Source organism: Diabrotica virgifera, chromosome 2 (assembly GCF_917563875.1).
Source record: "Diabrotica virgifera virgifera chromosome 2, PGI_DIABVI_V3a".
Taxonomy (NCBI): Eukaryota; Metazoa; Arthropoda; class Insecta; order Coleoptera; family Chrysomelidae; genus Diabrotica; species Diabrotica virgifera.
Window position 1 is genome coordinate 213,668,274 of NC_065444.1, and position 26,116 is coordinate 213,694,389.

At 34.2% G+C, this 26,116-nt stretch overlaps 1 protein-coding gene across 2 annotated transcripts in view; it reads right to left on the minus strand.

Annotated features, from left to right (window-relative positions):
• Positions 1 to 26,116, minus strand: part of LOC114332134 (membralin) — an 893,172-nt gene that overhangs the window by 621,656 nt on the left and 245,400 nt on the right. For both annotated transcript variants that reach the window (XM_050643070.1, XM_050643069.1), the window contains exon 6: positions 23,626 to 23,683. In XM_050643070.1, the coding sequence (XP_050499027.1) occupies positions 23,626 to 23,683 (58 nt within the window). The remainder of the gene's footprint in view (positions 1 to 23,625; positions 23,684 to 26,116) is intronic.

A 26,116-nucleotide genomic window follows, 5' to 3' on the forward strand; every position in this document is an offset into this window, starting at 1 on the left:
GGCACACAACTCGAGCCTCGGTAATGTCGTTTTTCCTTTCAATGGTGCGACTTTCGATTTTGCTATCATTAGATTCGTTTTGATTTCTGGGCCTAACACCCTTGAGTAGATTACCGCTCCATATCCTTTCATAGATGCATCTGCAAATCCATGTAGTTCTACTCTGTTTGTCTTGCTTAAGTTGTTCCACCTGGGCAATGTTATTTTCTCCAGATTTACTAATTGCGCCTGGTATGTATTCCACCTGCTTTGTTGGTTGCTAGTTAATTCTTTATCCCAACTGGTCTTTTGCTCCCATAATTCCTGTATGAACATTTTCGCCTGAATTACTACAGGTGCTATCCACCCTAGTGGGTCGTATAGTTTTGCTACTTCTGACAGTACGTGTCTTTTCGTTATTTTCTTTGCTGTCGTTATCCCTATTTTGAATGTGATTATATCTTCTTTAGGGGACCAGTGTATTCCTAACGTTTTCCGTACTTCTTCTTGTTTGAATGCCTTGGAGTCTACGTTCCTCATTTCCTCCGGTACGTTCTCCATTATTTTTTCTTCGTTGCTCAACCATTTTCTGAGAATGAAACCTCCTTTTCTGAACAGTTGTATTAATTCCTTTTGGGCTATTTCTGCTTCCTGCACTGTCTCCGCTCCTCCTAGTATATCGTCTACATACATGTTTTCTTTTACAATTTTCGATGCCAACGGGAACCTCGCTCCTTCGTCTTCTTGTAATTGCTGTATTGTTCTCAACGCTAAAAATGGTGCTGCGGCCGTGCCGTATGTCACCGTCGTTAAGTTATATTCTTGTATTGGGTCCTTTGTGTCCTTTCTCCACAAATTTTTTTGATATTTTTGGTCTTCTTCTGCCATTCTGATTTGTCTAAACTTTTTTTCCAAATCCGCTGAGTATGCTATCTTATTGGATCTCCATCGTAATAGTATATTTGTCAAATCTTGTTGTAATTTCGGCCCTGTGTGCATAATATCATTCAGGCTTACTGCCGATGAGCTTTTACTTGATGCATCAAACACGGCTCTTATTTTCGTTGTAGTACTGTCCTCTTTTCTCACTGGATGATGAGGTAGGTAGTACCCATCTCCCTAGTTTTCTGCTATTACCATATGACCTTGGTTTTCATAATCTTCCATGAATTGTCTGTAATTCGCTTCTAACTGTTTGTCTTTTGCAAACTTCCTTTCTAGTTGCATCAATCTGGCGAATGCCTGCTGCTTAGATTCTCCTAGCTTTGTTACGTCTTCCTTAAACGGAATTCTCACTTCGTATCTCCCGTCTTCATCTCTTTTTACTGTCTGTCGATACATTTCTTCACATTCTTGTTCTTCTACTGATAAACTTGTTTCCTGATTTACTTCTTCTAATTCCCAGAATTTCTTTATTTGTATGTCCATCTCTTGTCTGGATATCATACAGCATACTTCTGCTTTTGTAGTCTCCTTCTCTCGTGCTATCCCCGAAACTATCCATCCTAGTTTGGTGTTTTGACTCAGGAGTCCATTACTTATTCTGTGCATCCTTTCTGTCAATATGTAACTGTATTCTTTTACTCCTAGTAATAGGTCTATTTTCCCTACCTTGTAATATCTTGGATCTGCCAGTATTGCATTTTTCTCGTTATAGTCCGGTAGAATTATATCCTGTTCCGGTAAATTCCTTGTTATCTTCGGTAATACTAGTGCTTCTATTTCCATCTCGAAGTCACTTTCGTAATGAGTTTCGATTAAAAGTTTCATACTCCAATTGGCTGTTTTTTCTCCTGACGAGCCTATCCCGGATATGGTCGCCTGTATGGGCTTCCTTGTTGTTCCTAGCGTCGTCGCAGCTTGTTCCGTTATAAATGCGCATTGTGACCCTTGGTCGATTAATGCTCTCATTATGTGTGAATCTCCTTTCGCATCTCTTATGCGTACAACAGCTGTCGCTAGTAATGCTTCACCTTCCTTATGGCTTGCACAGTTTACTGAATTCTGTCCTCTTTGGTGGTCGTTGATATTCCTATGCCCATTGGTATCTTGTGTATTTTCTCACCTTCCGTTATTTTGTTCTCTGGCGTTGTATGGATTTCCTCCTCTGTACCTATTAGCTTGATACCCGTTTCTTCTATTATTCGAATCTCTTCCATTTCTTTCTTGTATTTGTTCTCCTTTCGTTTCATTGGAGTTTCTTTTGTTGCCTGTGGTTCCTTTCTCATAATGCAACATATGGTGATGGTCTCCGCCACAGTGTCTGCACCTATATTGTACATAACATTGTTTTTCTTTTTTATGTGCTAGGCAGTTTGCACACAATCCTTTTTCTTTTATCATCCTGTTTCGGTCTCTTACATTGAGTTCCTGAAATTCTCTGCAGTTCGGTACTCCGTGATCTCCGTTGCATATCACGCAACGTGTTCTTGGTTTCCTCCCAGATCCTCCTTGCTTCTCTTGTCTTTTTTCTGACTCCAGCAGTTCCAGTGTCTGGAATCTTCGCTGTAAGAATGTTTGTGTCGATTTGTACGTCGGTATCTCTCTACTGTCTCCAACGTGGTTTTCGTACAGCCTCCTGGTTTCATTGTCCCATTTCGTTATGATAATTCGGGCTACCAATGGGCTCCACGCTTCCGTGTCTGTTCCTAACCCTCCTATGGCTTCCAGACTTTCGTGGAAGGTGTCATGTAGTGATTTCAATGCTCTAGCAGAAGATTCCTTTACTTCCTGTGCTAGTAGCATCCTGTCTATCAATTTAAACAATATCATCCTTGGATTCTCATATCTATCTTTTAGCATGTTCCAGGCCACTTCGTAGTTGGCCTCGGATATGTTTAAGTGTTATATCATTCTGTTGGCTTCCCCTCTTAGTTGAGTTTTTAGGTACTGCATTTTTTCTGCGTTTGATAACTGGTCGTTTTCATGTATTACTTTAGTAAACAGATCGTGGAAAGTTCTCCACGTTTCATACCTGCCTTCATACACAGGGATTTTTACCTGCGGTAATGTCACACCGTCCCTCCTCTGTGTGCTTTCTGGCCGTTGCATTCCTGGCCTTATTTTCTTCAAGGTTTCCCTGACTCTCCTCTTTAGTTGATTTATTCTCTCTACTTCTCCATTATCTATAGCGTCTAGTTCCTCATTTACTGCTGCTTCAATTATTAGTGTATTCACCTTTTCCATGTATTCTCTTAACTCTGACTGCAGCTCTTCATCCTCCTGCAAATCTTGTTCATTTTCTGGCCGTAATAATTCCTCGATTCTTTGCTTCCTTATCTGTATCTCCTTTACTTTCGGTGCTTTTCGTCTTTTCAGCACCCTTCCATATTCTTCCAACAGGGTTTTCCCCTCAATATATGTCTTAAATACCTGATCATGGTATTTTGTTTCAAAATATTTTTCTTTCGTTATACCTCCTTCTAGCAGCTTTTCGTGGTTATTCAGAAATTTTGCCCAATATTCTTCTAATTTTTCCTGCCTATCCCGGATGTATTGTTGAGTCCTCCGAGATTGAGAATCCTTTTTAGTATTTGAAACTAGTTTCGCTAATTCTGCTCCTATCTCCGCTTGCTTAACGTATACACTTTCCATGGTTATTTTTATAAAATTTTAAATTCAGCGGTAAATATATTAAACAATATGAACTGTATTTTATTTATTAAGCAATGTACTTAAATATGCCTATAATGTCTGGCTAATTGGCTAGTCCAAGGCCATCAAATTCACACAAAAAAAAATATCTGCTTATTAACAATTATATTTATTTACTATACCTGTACTATCACGCTCTCTGGTAAGCCAGAATGTATATAAATAAAAATGTAATTGTATGCCCTTGTCAAGTTTGCAATTTTTCAACGTTACCGTAGGTCGCTTGCCTGACTAAGTGATTTCTGTTTGTAAATAAACTGAATAGTATTACGATTTCACTAACGCTAAAATTGAAATTCTTTGGTTGGATAATTTAATGAACCTTTGTATTTATAAAAGATCTGTAAATGATATATGTAATATTAATACTGGAATCTTATTCAAATTTGGCAATTAGATATCTATGTGATTAATTTTTACAGAAATAGGTAAAATATTTTCATTTTCTAAAATAGTGAAAATTTAACTGAAATTATTATATAGAGTGGACTTTTATCGTTCTATAAGTTACGTAGTATTTTAATTTTTTCGAAATAAAGTATTTAATTGAAATTAAAGCAAGCTATATGTTTATGAACGTTTCTTTTTTTCAAATTATTTTTCAAATATATTTTTGTCTCTGTATTATTTATATGGTATACATTCTAAAGTACATTATTTTACTATTGATAGAGTGGAGAGTGTTGTTCTAGATTGTTGAATTATAATAAAAATACAAACTTGTTAAATTGTACGATTGTAACAGTTGGAAGATTTTGTAATTATTCAAAAACTTACGGTTTTTTTTTGTTTTCTTAGACGTCTAGGGTCCCTCGCTTCTGGTAGGCTCTGCAATCGGCTCTCGGCTATGGTACTGCTCTTAGCTCTGCAATCGGCTCTCGGCTTTGGTACTGCTCTTAGCTCTGCAATCGGCTCTCGGCTTTGGTACTGCTCTTAGCTCTGCAATCGGCTCTCGGCTATGGTACTGCTCTTAGCTCTGCAATCGGCTCTCGGCTTTGGTACTGCTCTTAGCTCTGCAATCGGCTCTCGGCTTTGGTACTGCTCTTAGCTCTGCAATCGGCTCTCGGCTATGGTACTGCTCTTAGCTCTGCAATCGGCTCTCGGCTTTGGTACTGCTCTTAGCTCTGCAATCGGCTCTCGGCTATGGTACTGCTCTTTGCTCTGCAATCGGCTCTCGGTTTTGGTACTGCTCTTTGCTTTGCAATCGGCTCTCGGCTTTGGTACTGCTCTTAGCTCTGCAATCGGCTCTCGTTCTCCCGGGTCTAGTGGTCTCTCTCTTCTACTGAGGGTGTTGCTGGTGTGGACTGTATAGGCTTTCTCAAACTTCCTTGAAGTATTCTTTTTCTCGATAGGACCATGAACAATTTCCCTTCGTTGGATCAGTGTAGATGGTCTTTAAGTTGTGATGGAAACACCAAATAATAGTAGCAGAGTTTATTGATGAGACTTACACTATGGATGTTGACCCGGGGTACTTTGAGTAAAGACTTAAATGATGAGCGTTGAAGACAATCACTCGCGTTAATGAATTAATAATAATTGAATTTCTAGACAAGAGATCTTAGTTTTATATAAGTTTAAATTGGGTCAATGTAAACACCGGCTCCGCGTGATTTTGTGTATCTAATTAAGGTAAATTGTTTATCTTATGTCAGCAACTTTTGGCTGATGTCCAAATTATATTATTGATAATTGACCAAATGTGTATGTAATTTAATTAATTACGTGTGTGTGTTTAATAACAAATAAATGCATTCGATCTACTGGGTGATAAAATGATACTGTCCAATTTCGGATATGAATACTGAATATTTGATATTGGACAAGCTCAATAATTCCTGTAACAGCTTCAGTTATCATACTTGACCTTAGATGCATCAGATACTACTTGTCCATACGTTTCAAACTCATGTTTAGCGATCAAAATTGGTTAAGCCGTTTAGAAGGTATTAAGCTACAAAAGTATAATCCAATTAACGATTATTTCCGAAATGGTTTATGTAGTTGTAGTGGTTACGGCTAAATTTGATCTGGCAATGGTCAATCCGAGTTTATTTACCGGCCATCCCAATATTTTTTTTTCAATCTATTGCGAATAGAAAAAAATCTAGTGTACATTCGATGGATACCAGATCATTTGGGAGGTAATGCGACAAAGGCGACCATTTATAAAGCTTAACGTGTAATTGAGAAACATTGCATTCAACTTCATACATTTAATTTATAAATAACTTTGAAAAACTCCTGATACAAGAATAAAAAACCGCTAAACGCCGTAAAAATGAGTGGCGAATACATTGTTCCAGCTACAAAAGATCTGATATGAACATTACGTGGCGCGAAAATGTATTTTCATTTTGATGCAAAACAAAATTCTATTTTTATTTTAAAAGATTTTTCCATAATATTTGCTAAATTTGAAGTAAACGCGGCACAAAACAGTTTCAACATTCAAACTGTATCAAAGTTACTCTTTTGTGGCGCGTTTTACTTCAAAATAAGCAAATATTATGGAAAAATCTTTTAAAATAAACTAAAATTTTGTTTTGCATCAAAATGAAAATACATTTTCGCGCCACGTAATATTCATATCACATCTTTTGTAGCTGGAATACTGTATGCGCCACTCATTTTTACGGCGTTTAGCGGTTTTTTATTCTTGTATGATTTTAAGAATCATAGCATGACATTTTAGTTAAATCTAACAGTTGTCAGAATCGTAATCGTAATTTGGTATAAAAACAAATCGATTGTGTTTATTTCATTTATAAAAAGGTATGTTCTTTGATTTGTATAGTCTTATAAATTGTACAGATTATAGTCGTATAGATAATAATATCTTCCGGATTTAGCCATACGGCCCACACTCCCTCTAGCGGGGAAAATTCACTCATCCCAGATACCTAGCGTATCAAAAGAATTGAGCTCTGGACCTCGATATTTGACCCTTCGTTTCGTTATCGAACGTATTCGTTTCGTATCTGTTTAGTATACGAAGAGAATACGTTCGATAACGAAGCGAAGGGTCAAAAATCGAGGCCCTGGTGGGACTCTTTCCGTGTTATCGAGCCCTAGGTGACTTGGTATGCCGGAGTATCTCCCAAAAATTTTCGTACGCATCTGGAAGTCGAGAGTAGCACAGCTTTCTACATAGTCTTGTAAAGATGTTCATTTACACCCAGCTTTTTGATATTTTCTGTGAGGTTCTTCGGAATGACTCTAGTAGTAGAAAGAATTATAGGTATTGTCTGGGTTCTTTCCCTTATCCTTTTTCTCCTTATTTGTATTTCAAAATCTCTATACTTGGAGATATTTTCGTTGTGCTTAACACGCAGATTATTGTTGTTAGGTATTTCCACCTCTATTAATGTTGTTTGCCTAGTAAGTTTATTAACTAGTATGAGATCCGGTCTATTGTGTGCCACTGTTTGGTCTGTGAGCACAGTGCGATCCCAGTATAGCTTGTAGTTGTCGTTTTCAAGCATTCTATCATGGACGTATTGATAATAGGGGAGATGGTCGGTTTGGAGAAGTCCAAGTTTGCTAGCTAGTTCTTGGTGAAGAATCTTTCATACTGAGTCGTGGCGTTCTTTATAATCAGTTCCGACAAACGCCTGGCAGCCCCCGGTAAGATGTTGGATGGATGCCTGGGCTTGACATCCATATCGGCATTTATCGTTTTGGACTTGAGGATCTTTCACAATGTACTTTAGGTAATTTCTAGTTGGAATAACCTGATCCTGAATGGCAAGAAGGGAACCCTCTGTCTCGGGAAACATCTTTCCTGATACCAACCAATAGTTCTACGCTCTATTGTCGACATATTCCTGGTTAACCTCATTGAGATGCCGCCCATGCAGGGGTTTGTCCATCCAGATATTCATTTTTTCTTGCTTAGATAAGTGAATTATGCGCATTTCTTGTTCCTTCAGTTTAAGCGGCATTGAGTCATCTACTGTGCAGATTGCACAGTATGTATATATAAACAATTATGTATATATACACATAATATAAATACGTACAAAATTTATTTCGGCGAAGTGATGACGGGCGTAAATTCAATGTTTTCCCCCATCCAAAAAGTTCACAACATCCCTCAAGAAGTTTTCACTTCAAAAATGTATTTCGCGGAAGCGATGACGGTCGCTAATTCAATAGATTTTCCCCATCTAAGTAGTGCACAACGTCCCTAGAAGTGTTCACTTCAAAAATTTATTTCGCCGAAGCGATGATGGTCGCAATAACGGCCGCTAATTCAATACTTTTTCCCCATCTAAATAGTGCACAACGTCCCTAAGAAGTTTTCACTTCAAAAATTTATTTCGCAGAAGCGATGATGGTCGCGATGACGGCCGCTAATTCAATACTTTTTCCCCATCTAAATAGTGCACAACGTCCCTAAGAAGTTTTCACTTCAAAAATTTATTTCGCAGAAGCGATGATGGTCGCGATGACGGTCGCTAAAAAAGTGCACAATGTCCCTAAAGAAGTTTTCACTTCAAAAATTTATTTCGCCGAAGCGATGATGGTCGCAATAACGGCCGCTAATTCAATACTTTTTCCCCATCTAAATAGTGCACAACGTCCCTAAGAAGTTTTCACTTCAAAAATTTATTTCGCAGAAGCGATGATGGTCGCGATGACGGTCGCTAAAAAAGTGCACAATGTCCCTAAAGAAGTTTTCACTTCAAAAATTTATTTCGCCGAAGCGATGACGGTCGCCAATTCAATACTTTTTTCCCCATCTAAATAGTGCACAACGTCCCTAGAAGTGTTCACTTCAATAATATAGGTACGTACAAAATTTATTTCGTCGAAGCGATGACGGTTGCGAAATCAATCCTTTTTCCCCATCCCAAAATAGATTTTACATTTATTTTAAATTTAAATACTTCTACACAATTTATTTATATATACACATAATAAATATACATACGTACAAAATTTCCCTTAAAACGTCATCCTCGTAAAGAAGTATTTGAAAGAGTCTTAACAAGGTTTCGTGAAACTGGCAGTGTTGTTTATACTAAACGAAAATTGTTAAATCCCATAACTGAAGATGAAAATACCGAATTAGAAGTTATTCAATCAGTTATTGAAAATACAAATACAAGTACAACGACGATGGCCAGGGAGATTGAAGTAAGCCAAACTAGTATACGCAGAATTCTTAAAAAATATAAATATCACCCATACCATATTCAAATGCATCAGCATTTGTATGGAACTGATTTTGAACGTAGCGTAGGTTAGAGTTTTGTTTATGGTTTCTAGACAAAACGGGAGCAGATCAACATTTTATTGATAAAATTTTGTTCACTGATGAGTATACTTTCTATAACAATGAACTCGTGAATCGACATAACTTTCACTATTATAATACGGAAAATCAACATGAATATAGATGTATTGATCGGCAAAACCGATGGTCCCTTAATGTATATGGTGGAATAATAGGAGAACATGTGATAGGACCGTACTTTTTAAATGGACATTTAAATGGACAAAAGTTTTTAAGATTTCTACGAAGAGACTTTTGGATACTTTTGCAAAATATCCCTTTACATATTAGAAGAACAATGTTTCTGCAGCTAGACGGTGCTCCAGCACATTACACGCGTAATGTTAGAGAATTGTATTTAGACAGAAAATTTCCCGGAAAGTGGATAGGTAGGGGTGGTGCTGGGACTTTTTTTTGGGGATATATTAAAAGTTTGGTTTATCAAACTCAACCTACAACCGCTGAAGACATGAAAACGCGTATTCGTAATGCGTTTTGCAACAGTTACTCCAGAAATGTTAAGAAAAGTAAAACAAAATTTTGAACACAGAGTGAGGTTATTTACTGAAGAAAATGGACACCATTTTGAACATTTAATGTTAATTAATTTTTTCCAGTGTGTTTAGTTTAACTTTATGTAATAAAGTGTAATTAATTAATTTCAAGAAAAGTGCATTTTCAAAAAAACGCAAATAAATCGAAAATTATCAAAGATAGGTATAGGGATTGTTTAATAAAGTAATATTATTTTTTTGATGAGAACTCAAAATTAAAGTAAAATACAGGGTGTCCCATTTAAGTTAAGAAAGTAATTATACAAAATGTTGTACAGCATTGACACTTCAGATTGCGAACACTCTGTAGATTAGTTTCAAATGGTAATTATTCTGATGTAAAGCATAGACAGTTGACAATAAACTGACAAAAAGACGTTAATTAAAATTCATGCGATAATGTGTAATTAATTAATTTCGCGAATAGTACATTTTCAGAAAAACCCAAATAAATCGAAACCTGTCAAAAATAGGTATAGGTAATGTTGAATAAAGTAACATTATTTTGTTCAGTAGAATTCAAAATTAAAGTGAAATATAGGTTGTTCCATTTAAAAATATTTAACTGTATATCATTACGCCAAATTGGGACACCCTGTATATATTTCAAAAATTTTAATTTGTAGCCGGTACTGACCTACGTATTCCTACGGAAGGAATTTTTAATATCTTTAGCCGTTTCCCCGGTAGGCTGCGTCCCGTTGAGCGTGGCTCACCCTGTATACAAATATTTTTTGGCCGAAGCGATGACGGTCGCGATGATGGTCGCGAAATCGATCATTTTTCCCCATCCTAAAATAGGTTTTACATTTATTTTAAATTTAAATACATCTACACAATTTATATATACGTACACATAATATATAGCATAAGCGATGGCGGTCGCAATGACGGTCGCGATGACGGTCGCGAATTCAATGCTTTTTCATCTATCCAAAAATCACACAACGTCCCTGAAGAAGTTTTCACCTAAAAAAAATGGGAAAAGGTCACGCTGACCTATCTGGCGCCTAGACTATATATCCGCGAGATGGTTAAAAATTGGAAAAATGAAAAATGGGTACAATAGACAATCGGAAATAACTCATTCGCAAAGTCTATTGTGACGATTTTAATAAATAAATACCGAAGTACGGTCCAAATTCTAAATGGAACGGAAACTATCAAAAGATTGATAAAACGGTTTTTCATTTTAAGGCGGAAATGTCAAATGAAATTGATTCAAAGTAGCATACAAAGTCCGTCCTGCATTCTTTGCATGTGTGCCGGTATTCACGATTTACTATTTATATTACGTCTACTCACATACAAGCTTATGACTACTATGAAACTAAGCCCCTCGTTCAACCAAAAGAGACTTGTTCATTTATTAAAAATAAAAAAGCGCTTTAGACCAGTCGAAATTTGTTTTGAATTTGACAATTTAATTTTTTTTGCCAGTGTATTTTTTGCTGGAATCACTTCACAATATAGGCGAGCAGGCACCCCCAAAATGACCAGGTACTGACCACGGAGAGGTGAATGGCCAATTTTAGTCATACTGTATGTTTTTGATGGCGCTGCAAACGAAAGTGTGGTTTATTTTGAATTTTATGTGGGGGAACATTGTCAAAATCGCAATTTTACCCTAAAAATTAAAAAAAAATTAAATCACGTTTTTTTGCGTTTACCTCGCTACAACTCTGTTCCATTTTAATATATTTTTTCTACAACCGTGTTAAAAATGCAATTTTTAGCACTCCATGCGAACGTTAAAAATGCTACTTTAAGGCACTAGTGTTTTAAAAAAATTTTAAGGCACTGCAGTTCGTATTGACCGTATAGGCAATTTTGATGTAATGTCAAAAAAATATAAAAATGGAATGTCAGTCAAGCTCAAGTAAAAGTTTTTGTAGATATTGTCCTGTAATTACGTTTGTAGAAAAAATATTGTATGATATGCCTGTTAAAAAGTACATTTTTAAGGCACTCATGTGAATTGCAGAACTCGCTATCGCTCATTCTGCAAACTTTCACATGCGTGCCTTAAACGTGTAATTTTAAGACTTGTATCATAAATAACTATTTCTGAAATTTTTACAGCATGTATTCCTCACCTTTATGAAGACTATGAAAACTGTTTTAGGCTTTCATTTCCTTTCTTATAAAAGTTATGAATTTTTTAAAATAAAAGGTGCAGATTCGTGAATTGCAATGTTAAATCGCCAAAATTAAGTGACAAAATTTAAAATTTATCTATTTGATCACGTTTATGTTAAATTATAGAGTTCCAAGAAGTTTTATGGGGAGTTGTAGATCTAGATGTGTCATAGAAAAAAAATGGTGCAACTTTTAATTTTAAGAAAAACGTGATTTAATTGTTTTTTATTTTATGGCAAAATTGCGATTTTGGCAATATTGCCCCACCTAAAATTCAAAACAAACTTTTCATTTTCGTTTTCAGCACCGTCAAAACTATCAAAAACTCATGGTCAGTATCTCGAAAAATTAGCGTAATTTTGGGGATTTATAACGTCGATGTTAAAAGCTGCACCATTTGTTTTCCATAAAAGGTTTTGATCTAAAACTTTCCAGAAAACTTCTTTGTACTCTATATTTCAACAAGAATGTAATTAAAAATCTAAATTTCAAATTTTCTCAGTCAAATTTTGCGATTAAACTTTGCAATTAATGAATCTGCACCTTTTACTTTAAATTCATAACTTTTAGTAAGAATGAAAGCTTGAAATAGATACCATTGTTTTTAGAAAGGTGAGCAATGTATACTGTACAATGTTTAGAACAAAATATTAAAATGGAACAGAGTAACTATCGAGCTAAACGCAAAAAAAAAACGTGATTTCATTTTTTTTTATTTTTAGGGTAAATTTGCGATTTTGACAATATTCCCCCACCTAAAATTTAAAATAAATTTCATTTTCGTTTTCAACACCGTCAAAAACATAATGTAAGACCAAAATCAGCCATTCACCACCCATGGTCAGTATTTCGAAAGATAAGCGTTATTTTGGGGAATGCTTTATGGCGATATTAAAAGTTGCACTATTTTTTTTTTCTATAAAACATTTTGATCTAAAACTTTTCAGAAAACTTCTTTGTACTCTATATTTTGACATACATATGATTAAAAAACTAAATTTTAAATTTCGTCACTCAACTTTTGCGATTAAACGTTGCAATGCACAAATCTGCACCTTTTACTTTAAAAAATTTATAACCTTTATCAGAATAAAACTTAAAGCTTGAAACAGGTACCGTTGTCTTCAGAAATGTTAGAACTATATACTTTAAAAATTTCAGAAAAAAATATTAAAATGCAAGAGAGTTGTAGCGAGGTAAACGCAAAAAAAACGTGATTTAATTTTTTAAATTTTTTGGGTAAAATTGCGATTTTGACAATGTTCCCCCACATAAAATTCAAAATAAACCTCATTTTCGTTTTCAGCACCATCAAAAACATACAGTATTACTAAAATTGGCCATTCACCTCTCCGTGGTCAGTATCTCGAGAAATAAGCGTTTTTTGGGGGTGTTCCGCTCCTCTAATATACCTTATTTATATCAATGTTCACGATATGCGCTAGTCACAAAAAACATATGCTTAATTTTTTATTTAATAGAATTTGAAAAAAATAAAAAATTTTTGCTTTTTGCGCTCATATTTTCGCCTATAACTCTTGAGATATTGATCCAACAAAAAAAAGTTATAAAAGGTAAGACTTTCGTTTTTCAGTTTTACAAATTTTCAAAATAGCAATACTTTGAAAAAAACTGAAACGTGTGCTAAATTTCGTTAGGATCGGTTTAATAGTTTTTGCATAATATTTTGCAATTCAGGGTCCGCAAAAATGCAAAAAAATTGCAAATTTGCAAAAGAATGCTGAATCCATAATAAGTACTCTAAATATTCGAATTTTTTTTTTGTCATAAGAAAGGCTCTAGCTTTCAAACTTATGAAAAATAATTGGAATCGGTCAATATGACCTCCTAGGGATTTTTTTAAAATTATGGTGGTGGGACCTTGGCGCGCCCAGCAAAAAGTGAGTGACGAGTTCAAAATCAAAACGCGCTCCAAAAATTACATTTGCTCTAGGCCTAGGCGAAAGGGGCTAAGTTTTCCTAGGCCGAATTTGAGGGCTCTATATTATGTTGAAGAAGGAGAAGAAAATTTAAGGAAAAACTCCATTTTTTGCACCGAAAAATGACAAATCGAGCATGATTTACCTACAAACCAGAAATCTTCTGGAACGATTCGACATGTGTGTTGCAGCAGGACCCCGATTTTTGACCCTTCGCTTCGTTATCGAAAGTATTCGCTTTGTATTTGTACAGTGTACAGATAGCGAATTATCGATAACGAAGCGAAGAGTCAAAAATCGAGGTCCTGATGGACTACAATTCGAACATCTAATGTTCGATATTAGTTAATATCGAAAAATTATTGTAAATAATATTAATTAGTTAATTATTTTTATTTATTTTTTTCATGTAATTTTTATTGCATTTAGTTTTATTGTTCCTTTAAGTTTTAAGGCTTTCTTGAGTAATTTAACAAATATAAAAAATAAACTGATATTTTCTTGATTATTTCATACCTAGGAGATTCTGACCAATAGAAAGCTACAGAAGTAAAAATTAAACTGATTATTTTTTAATGATTTTAACTTCCAATCGTATAGTAAGATATTTGATCACGTGCTTAATCCTGTCCAATCAGATTAAAATTATACTGACAATTATCTACTGTAGAAAATCACCGATAGAATTTTTTTAAAAAGATTGTTTCTGTTTAGTGGCAACCAGTTTCCTAGTTTTGACAACTGTCACATTTAAGAAAATATCCATAATATATATATATATATATATATATATATATATATATATATATATATATATATATATATATATATATATATATATATATGAGATGTAGATCCTTGAAACACACTCAGTGATCAAAAGATCCAAGGTTAATGGTTTGACGACCACTCGTACGAAATCAAACAGATGAAATAGAGAATGTGGAAAAATCCCCTTACGAACAATTCACACATCCACCATTTCGGGTTGGGAAAAATTTTTTGAATAGAATCAAAGATCCAAACACCAGTTCTTAGAAATGTGTTTCGCCCTCTTCAACCTCTCTGGGCTTATCAATAAAGATGAGAGGTTGAATATCTTTAGACACATTCCAATCAAAAAACAACATTCGAGACCTAGACATAGAAGGTGCGTAAATCTACGGCAAGTCCGACAATGACAGTCTCAAGTTTTAATTTTTCCACATTCTCTATTTCATCTGTTTGATTTCGTACGAGTGGTCGTCAAACCATTAACCTTGGATCTTTTGATCACTGAGTGTGTTTCAAGGATCTACATCTCATGTTTTTAAACATATATTTTACTTACTTTAAGTAATTAGGGAATTAAAACTTGAGACTGTCATTGTCGGACTTGCCGTAGATTTACGCACCTTCTATGTCTAGGTCTCGAATGTTGTTTTTTGATTGGAATGTGTCTAAAGATATTCAACCTCTCATCTTTATTGATAAGCCCAGAGAGGTTGAAGAGGGCGAAACACATTTCTAAGAACTGGTGTTTGGATCTTTGATTCTATTTAAAAAAATTTTTCCCAACCCGAAATGGTGGATGTGTGAATTGTTCGTAAGGGGATTTTTCCACATTCTCTATTTCATCTGTTTTATATATATATATATATATATATATATATATATATATATATATATATACAAATAGTATCTTAATTGACTTATTAGGAAATACGAATTTCTCTATTTTTGGGCATAGAAGTCAAACTGGGGCCTTAAAGTACACTATTATCCAATATTCAAGCTTTCGGAAATGTTTATTTCCTTTCTCAAGAATTTCTACAATGCAATAAGATAAAATTTAGAACATATGTATGAAAGAATAAAAAATATTAATGAGTAACTTACCAGAATTTAGATTATAAAAGAATGTTGATTACAATACATAATTAAAAATACTATTACTAAAACGGCTGTTTAACATTTCAAAAAACATAGAAACAATAAAAATTCTTCAGAAAACATTTTAGAAAAGATTAAAAGATTGATTAATTTTGAAGTTTTGATCTAATTTTGATTGACTTTTTAAAATTTATTTATAAATTCTAAATACATGGCTGACAAAGACTAAATGTAACTATGGTCATAGCATATCGGTGTCTACATCTACAAGGAATTGAAAACATTTTTTAATAATAAAAATAAGGAAATGTTTAAAAGCAAAAAAAAAATTAATTTTAAATATTGGTGATATTAATTAATTTTGTTAACATTTAATGCCAAATTATAAAATGTAGATTATAAAAAAAAAATAAAAAAAAATTATGATTTGATATAACTATGATTATTTTTCAAAAGAAAGGATGTAATTATAAATTTTGCTAAGATTGTCAATTTCAGATTTTTTGTTCATTGTGTTCGAACCTTTGCTGATCTGAACCATCTCAAGAAAAGTACGTTTATGTTTATTGTTTTCAATATCTAATATTTTTGGATCATGAAAATTCATAATGTGGTTATTTTGAATAACGTGCTCTGATTTTATTTATAATTTATAATTCCTCTCTAAAAAATTATCTAAAAATAATAATTTAAGCCATCTTAAATTATTACACTTTTGTTGAATTTAAGAGAAGACAGAAAATCAAATATAACCGCCTATTCCATGAAATTAAAACTAATAATATAGCAAAGTTTAATAAAATCAGATTAGACAATTTTGAAGCAATAAAATATCAAGAAAAATGGTTTAAAAATCTAACAAATATCATTTTTCCAGATGAAGTTAAAAAAATTTTATCACTAGGTCCTAAATTTGCTTTTCATCCAACTAAAAAAGATTTTCGAGTTTCTTCTCTTTTGGCTAGTATAGAAAACATCATTCAACCATTTGATAACCAGAATAAAGATTTAGTTAGATCAAAGTGCACTAATATTATTACTAACTACTTACAGAAAGATTTCAGTGATCATTACTTAAATAAATATTACTTTGCTGCAAAATTTTTTTTAAAAGAACATCCAGAAATTTATATTGTCAAGAGTGACAAATGTAATGTTACAGTTGCCATGTATAAAGATGATTACTTAAATAAAACTTCTGATTTATTGAATGATGTTCAATACTATAGGAAACTAGACCGAAATCCTGTCAGTACTATACAACAAAAAGCAAACAAAATGGTTTCCGATTTGGTTAATAATAAATTAATTGAGCCAAGTACAGGCAAATCATTGAAAATTTATAATGCGACAGCTCCTAGATTTTATGCACTACCAAAAATTCATAAACCCACTCTCAGTATGAGACCAATTATATCTTCAATTGGAAGTCCTAATGGGCCTATTTCACAACATCTAACTGACGTGTTAACTTTAGCATATAACACAAACAATCATTTTTATATAAAAGATTCTTTTACATTTAGTGAATTCATAAATGATTTTAAGCTCCCCAATGACTATGTAATAGTTAGTTTTGACGTTGTTTCCTTATTTACTAACCTACCTTTGAGTACAATCCTTCAAAGTATTACTTGTCATTGGAATGAGATTGCTTTGCATACTTCACTAACTTTATCAATGTTTAAGAAATCTATTGAGTTTATCTTTGACTCTAACATATTTATTTTTAATGACCAATACTATAAGCAAATATTTGGCACTCCAATGGGATCTTGTATATCACCAATTCTATGCAATTTCGTATTAGATGATTTGGTATCATACTGTTTTGATAAATTAGAATATCACGTTCCTTTTGTTAAGAGATATGTGGATGATCTAATATTAGCACTTCCTAATAATAAAATCAATTATACTTTACAACTTTTTAATAGTTATAATGAACATCTGCAATTTACTTGCGAAGAAGAGGTAGACAACACCCTACCTTTCCTTGACATGTTGATATTGAGATGTGACAACAATATCCTTAAAACAAAATGGTACAGAAAACCAATGTGTAGCAATCGTTACATAAGCTATTATTCTTGCCATCCGACCAAAATGAAGTATAATTTAATAACAGCATTAAAAAATCGTGTTAATAGACTTTCCCATCCTCAGTTTGTCCAAGAAGATCTTTTAAAATTACGTAACATCTTAGTTGAAAACTCATACCCATTGAAATTAGTAAATAACTTCTTATTTAACACTCCTTCTTTGCATATTTTGAATACAATTGACCCCTCATCTGTTGCTCAAGCTAACAATAATAACACTGCAAATAATCCCACAACAACTCTTTATTACTCTTTTCCATTTATACCTAATCTTACTCCAAAACTAAAAGGGATTTTTAACGAATTTAAAAGAATAAAGATAGCAACAAAAAATATAAAAACTTTATATTCACTATATACTAAAACTAAACAACAATTTAACACTCTAGAAAAATGCAATGTTATCTACTCCATATCTTGTACAAACTGTGATTTAGTTTATATTGGTCAATCCGGTAGAAATTTATCTAGTCGCATAACATCTCATAAAAGTGATTGTAAAATTCTTAAACCTTCATGTGCCTTAGCAGAGCACGTTATTCAAAATAACCACATTATGAATTTTCATGATCCAAAAATATTAGATATTGAAAACAATAAACATAAACGTACTTTTCTTGAGATGGTTCAGATCAGCAAAGGTTCGAACACAATGAACAAAAAATCTGAAATTGACAATCTTAGCAAAATTTATAATTACATCCTTTCTTTTGAAAAATAATAATAGTTATATCAAATCATAATTTTTTTTATTTTTTTTTTATAATCTACACTTTATAATTTGGCATTAAATGTTAACAAAATTAATTAATATCACCAATATTTAAAATTAATTTTTTTTTTTTTGCTTTTAAACATTTCCTTATTTTTATTATCAAAAAATGTTTTCAATTCCTTGTATATGTAGACACCGATATGCTATGACCATAGTTACATTTAGTCTTTGTCAGCAGTGGTGTAGTGGAGCCGGAGCGGTCCGGAGCGTCGCTCCGGCACAGCTTTTGAAGGGGGAGCGGCGCTCCGGCTACGATTTTTTCAATCGAATTTTTTATATAGGACAAAAATAGATCTGAAATTGTTTTATTTAGAAAATATTGTTTTGTCCTTTACTAAGTAATTTTTACACGTTAGTTATCGTGGTTAATCAGTTAAGGCATACGCAGCTACGATTAGGTAGTTCGTAATTGTAAGCGCAAAAGTTGAGCGAGCGACTGGCAGACGGGATAGTTGATGGATAGACATGATAGACATCTCAGCGGTCCGCGCCCAGCACTACCGTGTCCGTGTCACCACAACCCTCCCCCCACCACGGAAGGAGGAATAGCCACAACAATATTGAAATATTGTGTCCTTCTTATCTCTCGCCTCTCCCCCTCGATTTCTCTCTAGCTCACTCGACGCTCCGATCACCCGCGCCCCGCCCGAGGAGCGGTAGCGGAGCGAGCTGGCCCTGTACACTGTAGACTGGAGCGATACACACGGCAGTGAGAGCGGCAACAGACTGAGTCGCCGGAGTCGCTTCCCCCACCACTGAAATCCACTCCGTAGCTACTGCGCATCTCCAGCCCACCCGGCCATGCTAATCCTGCTCAGTTGTAGTTGCGTCTCGGCTATTGGGGACGCAGTCAGCGAAGTGGCCGGAGTGAATCATTTCCAGATATTTATGGACAAACTGTACTCGCTGTACAGCGCCTCTCCAAAAAACAAGCGTGAGTTAAAAGACTGTGCACAAGAACTTGACATTCAGATGAACAAAATCGGAAGAGTGTTGAGCACAAGATGGGTAGCCAGTAGCTTTCGTACCGTTTCGGCTGTGTGGTTTGGCTTTCAAGCTTTGGCAAACCATTTCTCTAAAGCCATAAACGATCCTGACAGAACATCGACTGAAAAAAGCAAATATAGTGGTTTATTAAATAGGCTAACATCTCAGAGTTTTCTACTAAACTTGGCCTTTATGTTTGACATTCTTGCTGAATTGGCTTTGTTATCAGAGAGCTTAGAGAATAGAAACACTTCTATTGTGTATGCAGACAAACTGATAAACAGATCCGTAAGATATTTAGAGCACTTAAAGGAGAAGCCAGGCACGAAAGTTCTGGAAGCACAAATCGCCATAAAAGAAGGAAATTTTGCATCAGTTGTGTTAAAAACTAATCCAAAAATTGTATCGTTCAATGGACAGCAACTTATTTCTAGTGTTATAAATAACCTAAAGCAAAGAATGTTTGTCACCACATTTGATGGGGAAGCCCAATATGAAGATCTTATAAACTCTTTTAAAGTATTAGAACCTGAGTATTGGCCAACCTGCATTCCACCAAGTTTTGGTCAAACTCAAGTAGAGCAACTGTGCAAGAGATTTAAATTGAACGTCAACAAAGCTGTCTCTGCCTACAGAGACTATTTGGACAACAGCCGACAAGTGCCTGATGGATTGCAAGAACTGTTAAACTGCACTAAAATAATACCTTGCAGCTCAGCTGATTGTGAACGGGGTTTCAGTTGTATGAACAATATGGTTACACCATCAAGAAACGCTTTGACTGTTGCTCATGTATCATCATTGATGTTCATAAAAATCCAAGGTCCACCTCTCCAAGAATGGCAGCCTGAGACGTACGTCACTAAATGGCTGAGGAGCCACCGGTCTGCAGACGATTCCAGGACAAGAGTTGCAGAAAACCCAAAAAAGAACGCAAAGAAGGATGCATTTTGGCACTTACTTTGAGTATGTATGTTATAATTAATCTGATGTATTTATTATATGTATTTTGTTAAATACACAAGTTATTTGTACTGTATGTAGTTTTTTCAAATAATTCTTAATTTTTTTGGCACAGATTATAATGTTTGTGTGTGTTAAATAATAAAAAATATATATACTAATGTAACTTGTGGGTGTATTTTTTCACAATAATAAATTAATACTACTGAAAATGAAAACTTAGTCTTGTTCTGAAGCTATTTCCTTGTGGCATTTTTATAATTACGTATTTTTTATGGGAAATAAGCCACAATTTTACTAAAAAATTAATTTATTAACGTTTCGAAGCCCAAATCGGGTTTCGTTGTCAAAATACAAAATACTATTAAAATAAAACAAACATGTTGTTGCTAAGTAAAAAAATTCTTCTAATAATTTATTTAATTTGACTCATTTATATTGGCAATTCAGACGTATATTATACATTTTAAAGTAGAAGACTTTAAAATGATATCGCCAATATTTATGAGTTGCGTTCCTGGGACGACTTTACTAAAAGATAGTTCATTCGATTACATGAAATCAATCCCAACTCAAGAATATCCGTTGCAAAAAATCATAGCATGTGATCTGTCTTTAAAAAGACAACCAAATGTAACGATGACAGTAAAATTCTCGCGTTAGAGATTCCATAGTAAATCACGAGGGAAAACCAGGAAAAAACCTCGTGATACTATCCCGACATCGTAAGTATTTGGTCTTACATTTAATCTACCTTCAAAAAAAAAAAAAAAAAAACTAATACCAAATTCTGACTTTAATATGTTTAAATTATAAATAATAATAATATTACATAGATATACAATAAGTAATACTAAATAAAACTTGTACTAACTCGATATGTTATTGATTTACTAATCGTGGTATTTTCTTTCTATTGACTTCCTCTTTCAGTATGGGTAACCACATCCTACTGCATTCTACCGAGGAATTTGCGACACAATTGGTTTCATTTAGCATAATTAGAGCCGCTTCTTTGATTTTTCTCTTTTTACTATCTGATTCTTTCAGGAAGTCAATAGAAAGAAAATACCACGATTAGTAAATCAATAACATATCGAGTTAGTACAAGTTTTATTTAGTATTACTTATTGTATATCTATGTAATATTATTATTATTTATAATTTAAACATATTAAAGTCAGAATTTGGTATTAGTTTTTTTTTTTTGAAGGTAGATTAAATGTAAGACCAAATACTTACGATGTCGGGATAGTATCACGAGGTTTTTTCCTGGTTTTCCCTCGTGATTTACTATGGAATCTCTAACGCGAGAATTTTACTGTCATCGTTGCATTTGGTTGTCTTTTTAAAGACAGATCACATGCTATGATTTTTTGCAACGGATATTCTTGAGTTGGGATTGATTTCATGTAATCGAATGAACTATCTTTTAGTAAAGTCGTCCCAGGAACGCAACTCATAAATATTGGCGATATCATTTTAAAGTCTTCTACTTTAAAATGTATAATATACGTCTGAATTGCCAATATAAATGAGTCAGATTAAATAAATTATTAGAAGAATTTTTTTACTTAGCAACAACATGTTTGTTTTATTTTAATAGTATTTTGTATTTTGACAACGAAACCCGATTTGGGCTTCGAAACGTTAATAAATTAATTTTTTAGTAAAATTGTGGCTTATTTCCCATAAAAAATACGTAATTAGAAAACTTAGTCATTTACAATATTTGCCTAACTTACACCAGTGTTTTTTTAATTTTTGTCAGCAAGGCTTCCAACTTAAATTATAGAGTTTTAAGGTAGATTATTATGGTTTGATACCTTAAAAACAGTTTTTAAGGTATCAAACTGTAATAATCTACCTTAAGAAAGTCTTACCATATTTTAAAGTTAAAATTATTCTTTGGAGGAGAATGTGTAGGAGGCCCTACTGTAACTACTATCACTCTAAAAGATCATTAATTAGTTTAATTATTAAACTTTTCAAAACATTTGCCAAAGGGCCTTAAAACTCACGATTTGGGTAGTAGGCTAATTTTCAAAAATTTTCCGGTAGAGGTATAGCTCCGGCACAGCTAATTTTACCACTACACCACTGTTTGTCAGCCATGTATTTAGAATTTATAAATAAATTTTAAAAAGTCAATCAAAATTAGATCAAAACTTCAAAATTAATCAATTTTTTAATCTTTTCTAAAATGTTTTCTGAAGAATTTTTATTGTTTCTATGTTTTTTGAAATGTTAAACAGCCGTTTTAGTAATAGTATTTTTAATTATGTATTGTAATCAACATTCTTTTATAATCTAAATTCTGGTAAGTTACTCATTAATATTTTTTATTCTTTCATACATATGTTCTAAATTTTATCTTATTGCATTGTAGAAATTCTTGAGAAAGGAAATAAACATTTCCGAAAGCTTGAATATTGGATAATAGTGTACTTTAAGGCCCCAGTTTGACTTCTATACCCAAAAATAGAGAAATTCGTATATATATATATATATATATATGTAAAATATTATAAATATTATATATATATATAGTCTTTTAAGTCCCTTTTACTTTTCAGTGTCGGGACTAATGTCTATTCACGTGTGCACAAACTTTGACCATTGTTTTCTATCCTGCGCCAGTCTGCTTGCTTCATATCCATAATATACGTATTAAAAACTAATCTTACGAATATCACACGACAGTAAGAATAAATAAGAAAAAATAATGCTTAATTTTTACTCAAATTTATTGTCATTGGGCAATAGCCAAAAGTTAGGGGTTGTATCTAAGGGAATATTTAGGGAATAATTTTTTCTACGACATATGAAAGTGTATTAGAAATGGAACAGATCAGTTTTTGTCCCTTTCGAAAATCTCTATTCGTTTAAGGGGATGGGTACAAACTTTCGACTTCAATGCTATTTAAATGGGATTCATTTTTTTCGAATCCTGAAAAGTAATAAGTATTTTTGAAAAATTTAAACGCAGAATGAAAGATTACGTTATTACCGAGGACCGAATGTCCCTGAAAACTTATATAATGTTTATTTTAATAAGTTACAGGGGGTGGAAAACTAAGAGAAAATTTAGTGTGATTTTTAATTTCAAATATCTCATTCAAAAGAAACTTTTTTTTCATTCTAATGGACTTTCGGCCCTCGGTAATAAAGTAATCTTTAATTCTACGTTTAAATTTTTTAAAAATACTTATTAGTTTTCCCGGGGTTTGAAAAAAATGATTACATTTAAAATCCATTGAAAATTTCGACAGGCGTCAAAATGTTCCTCTCCTCTTAAGAGATATAGCGTGGATAAATTAGTCTGGAACACCCTGTATAGAGTATCAACTGTATTTCTAAATTTTAGTTCAAAACTTACCAATAAACACGAAGATCTGGTGATGTGAATATCGCAGCAACATGGATACTGAGACTGTCTGAAAGTTGAAAAGAATCGAATTAAAACCCGTTGGTTACATTCATATAAATCTGTCACACATTTTTTGTAATTTATTAAGAAAATGCCACACAGATATTAAAATCTGTAGTCTAATATAAACAAAAGAACGTATGTAATATACCTGTTAGTACTTAACTAATTTTGATGGGAAATAAGCCACAATTTTACTAAAAAAATGATGATCAAAAAATATTTTTTTTGACAACGGTATCCGGTTTGGACGTCGAAACGTTAATAAAATCATTTTTTTAGCAAAATTGTGGCTTATTCCCCATCAAAACTAGTTAATTACAAAAATGCCATAAGAAAATAGCTTCAGAACAACACTATTAGTACTAATAAGAAATTGACTTGAAAATCTTGTATTTGTACTAGCTAACCCGGCGAACTTCTAGAGAGCTAGAAAAACTTCAAGTTGATTCCGTAAACGATTGGCCTTGCAATTTGTTGATGGTCTTAACGCATGGGAAATTGTAGACGTTTAAAATCAAATGGTAAGTACGCTGAAATCATCGGTATTCGCGGGATCAAGACATCATCTCCTTTACATTTTACCATTATGATCGTTGCCTCAATGGCATTATTCATTAGTTGTTTCATTATTATTCATTAGTCGTATTCCATTGCATAGTCGAGGTTGATTAATGTTACGTAGCATCATGACAACTGATTCTACATCCTACTCTTAACTGTAATTGATTTTTCACTGAGTGTTAGTTCACAGTGATACGGATTAAAAACTGAACAGGGTTTTCAGATGTAGTATCATTTGTGCCACAAATTTTTAATTGGAAAAAATATCCGACGAGTACAAAATGAGTTCGAATACATCTCATTTTTTGTGGAAATGTCTATTCGCTGTGTGCAAGTACTAGGAAGGGATACGAGAAACGATCGTGCGCGTATAGCGGACAAATCTTGGAACTTTCTTAACATATATTAATTAAATAAGTCATACTGTTACTTGAAATTGTCAATTTGACGTAAATTTTATACCTACTATCATTGAAGTAAATGGGATTTCGCAAATGATGTTATAAATTGTAAAAATTATATGTTGCTCCACAATATTTATATGACAAGCAATTATTAAAGTGAATTTAATCAATGGTATTTTGCCTGTAGTACAATACAGTAAGGTATCTTTTGGATTTTTTTATGCGATTTTGATGTTATGCGGTTTGTATTTCATCTTTTTTTTTTCATATTTTTAGAGGTTGGTGGGAAATCTTCTTAAGATACCGGTCTTATGCCTGGTTATGTGGGATTCCCTTGCCGCCGCTGAGATGGCTGCACAGCCCACCACGTGTGGTACGCTGAACCGCAATCCACGCCGGGGCAAGAACCTACCCACTAAAAACCCTCCGTCCTCTCAACCAAACATACTTGTGATCTGGGAATGCAGGCCGGGATCCGCTCTGGTGAGGGCATATCTGCGACACTGCATCCGCCTCACGTCTCATTTAAATATCTACAGTGTTACATTTATATACATACACAGCTCGACTTAAATACCACATATATACACATATATACACATACATTCCCATATACACATATATTTTTTTATGGGCGTTGTTGTCTTCCTTCAGTCTCCTTGGATTGGAGCGTTTGTCTCACGAACGCATGGGTCCTTGCCCACGTACCTTCGTCCTCACACATCCTCGCAATCATATCACTCACAGAGTCAAAACGAACACCATTCGTTCTCTCCAATTGTAATCTATCCACACTCCATCTTGCACATCCCAGCAACGTATGTGACACGGTGTCGACCAAACCACAGTAAGGGCAGTTTTCTGTATCTGCTTTCTTGAACCTGAAGAGATACGAACGGAAACAACCGTGACCGGTGAGCACCTGCGTCAGGAAATAGTCCAAGCGCCGGTGCCCACATTCGAGCCACGTCTTCAGGTCCGGTATAAGTGATCTGGTCCACTGCGCCACATCCGCAATTGCCTCCCATTCAATTTGCCACATACGTATGGATGTGGCTCTCTCCTCGCGTCTTGCACTCTCGGTCGGACCGTTGTCCCCAGTACGATAAAATAAACGGGCCCTCTCGGACGCCAAGATGTGAGAGGGTACGCAGCCGGTGATGGCCCACAATGCTGCCGCAGACACAGTCCTGTAGGCGCTTGCCACACGTAAGAGACTTGCTCTGTCTGTGCGCGTCAAGAGCCTCCGGTAGGACGATATTTCTACCGCCTCACTCCAGACTGGGGCCGCGTAAAGAAGAACAGACTGTACCACACCGTGTAAAGCCCTCCTCCTCTCAGATTTGGGCCCGCCAATGTTGGGCATTATCCACCCCAACGCGGCCGCTCTCTGCGTGGCAGTGCGCGTCACCACCCGCAGGTGCTCGCCCCAGCTCCCATTCGTGTGGAGAGTCACTCCCATTGTATTTCAT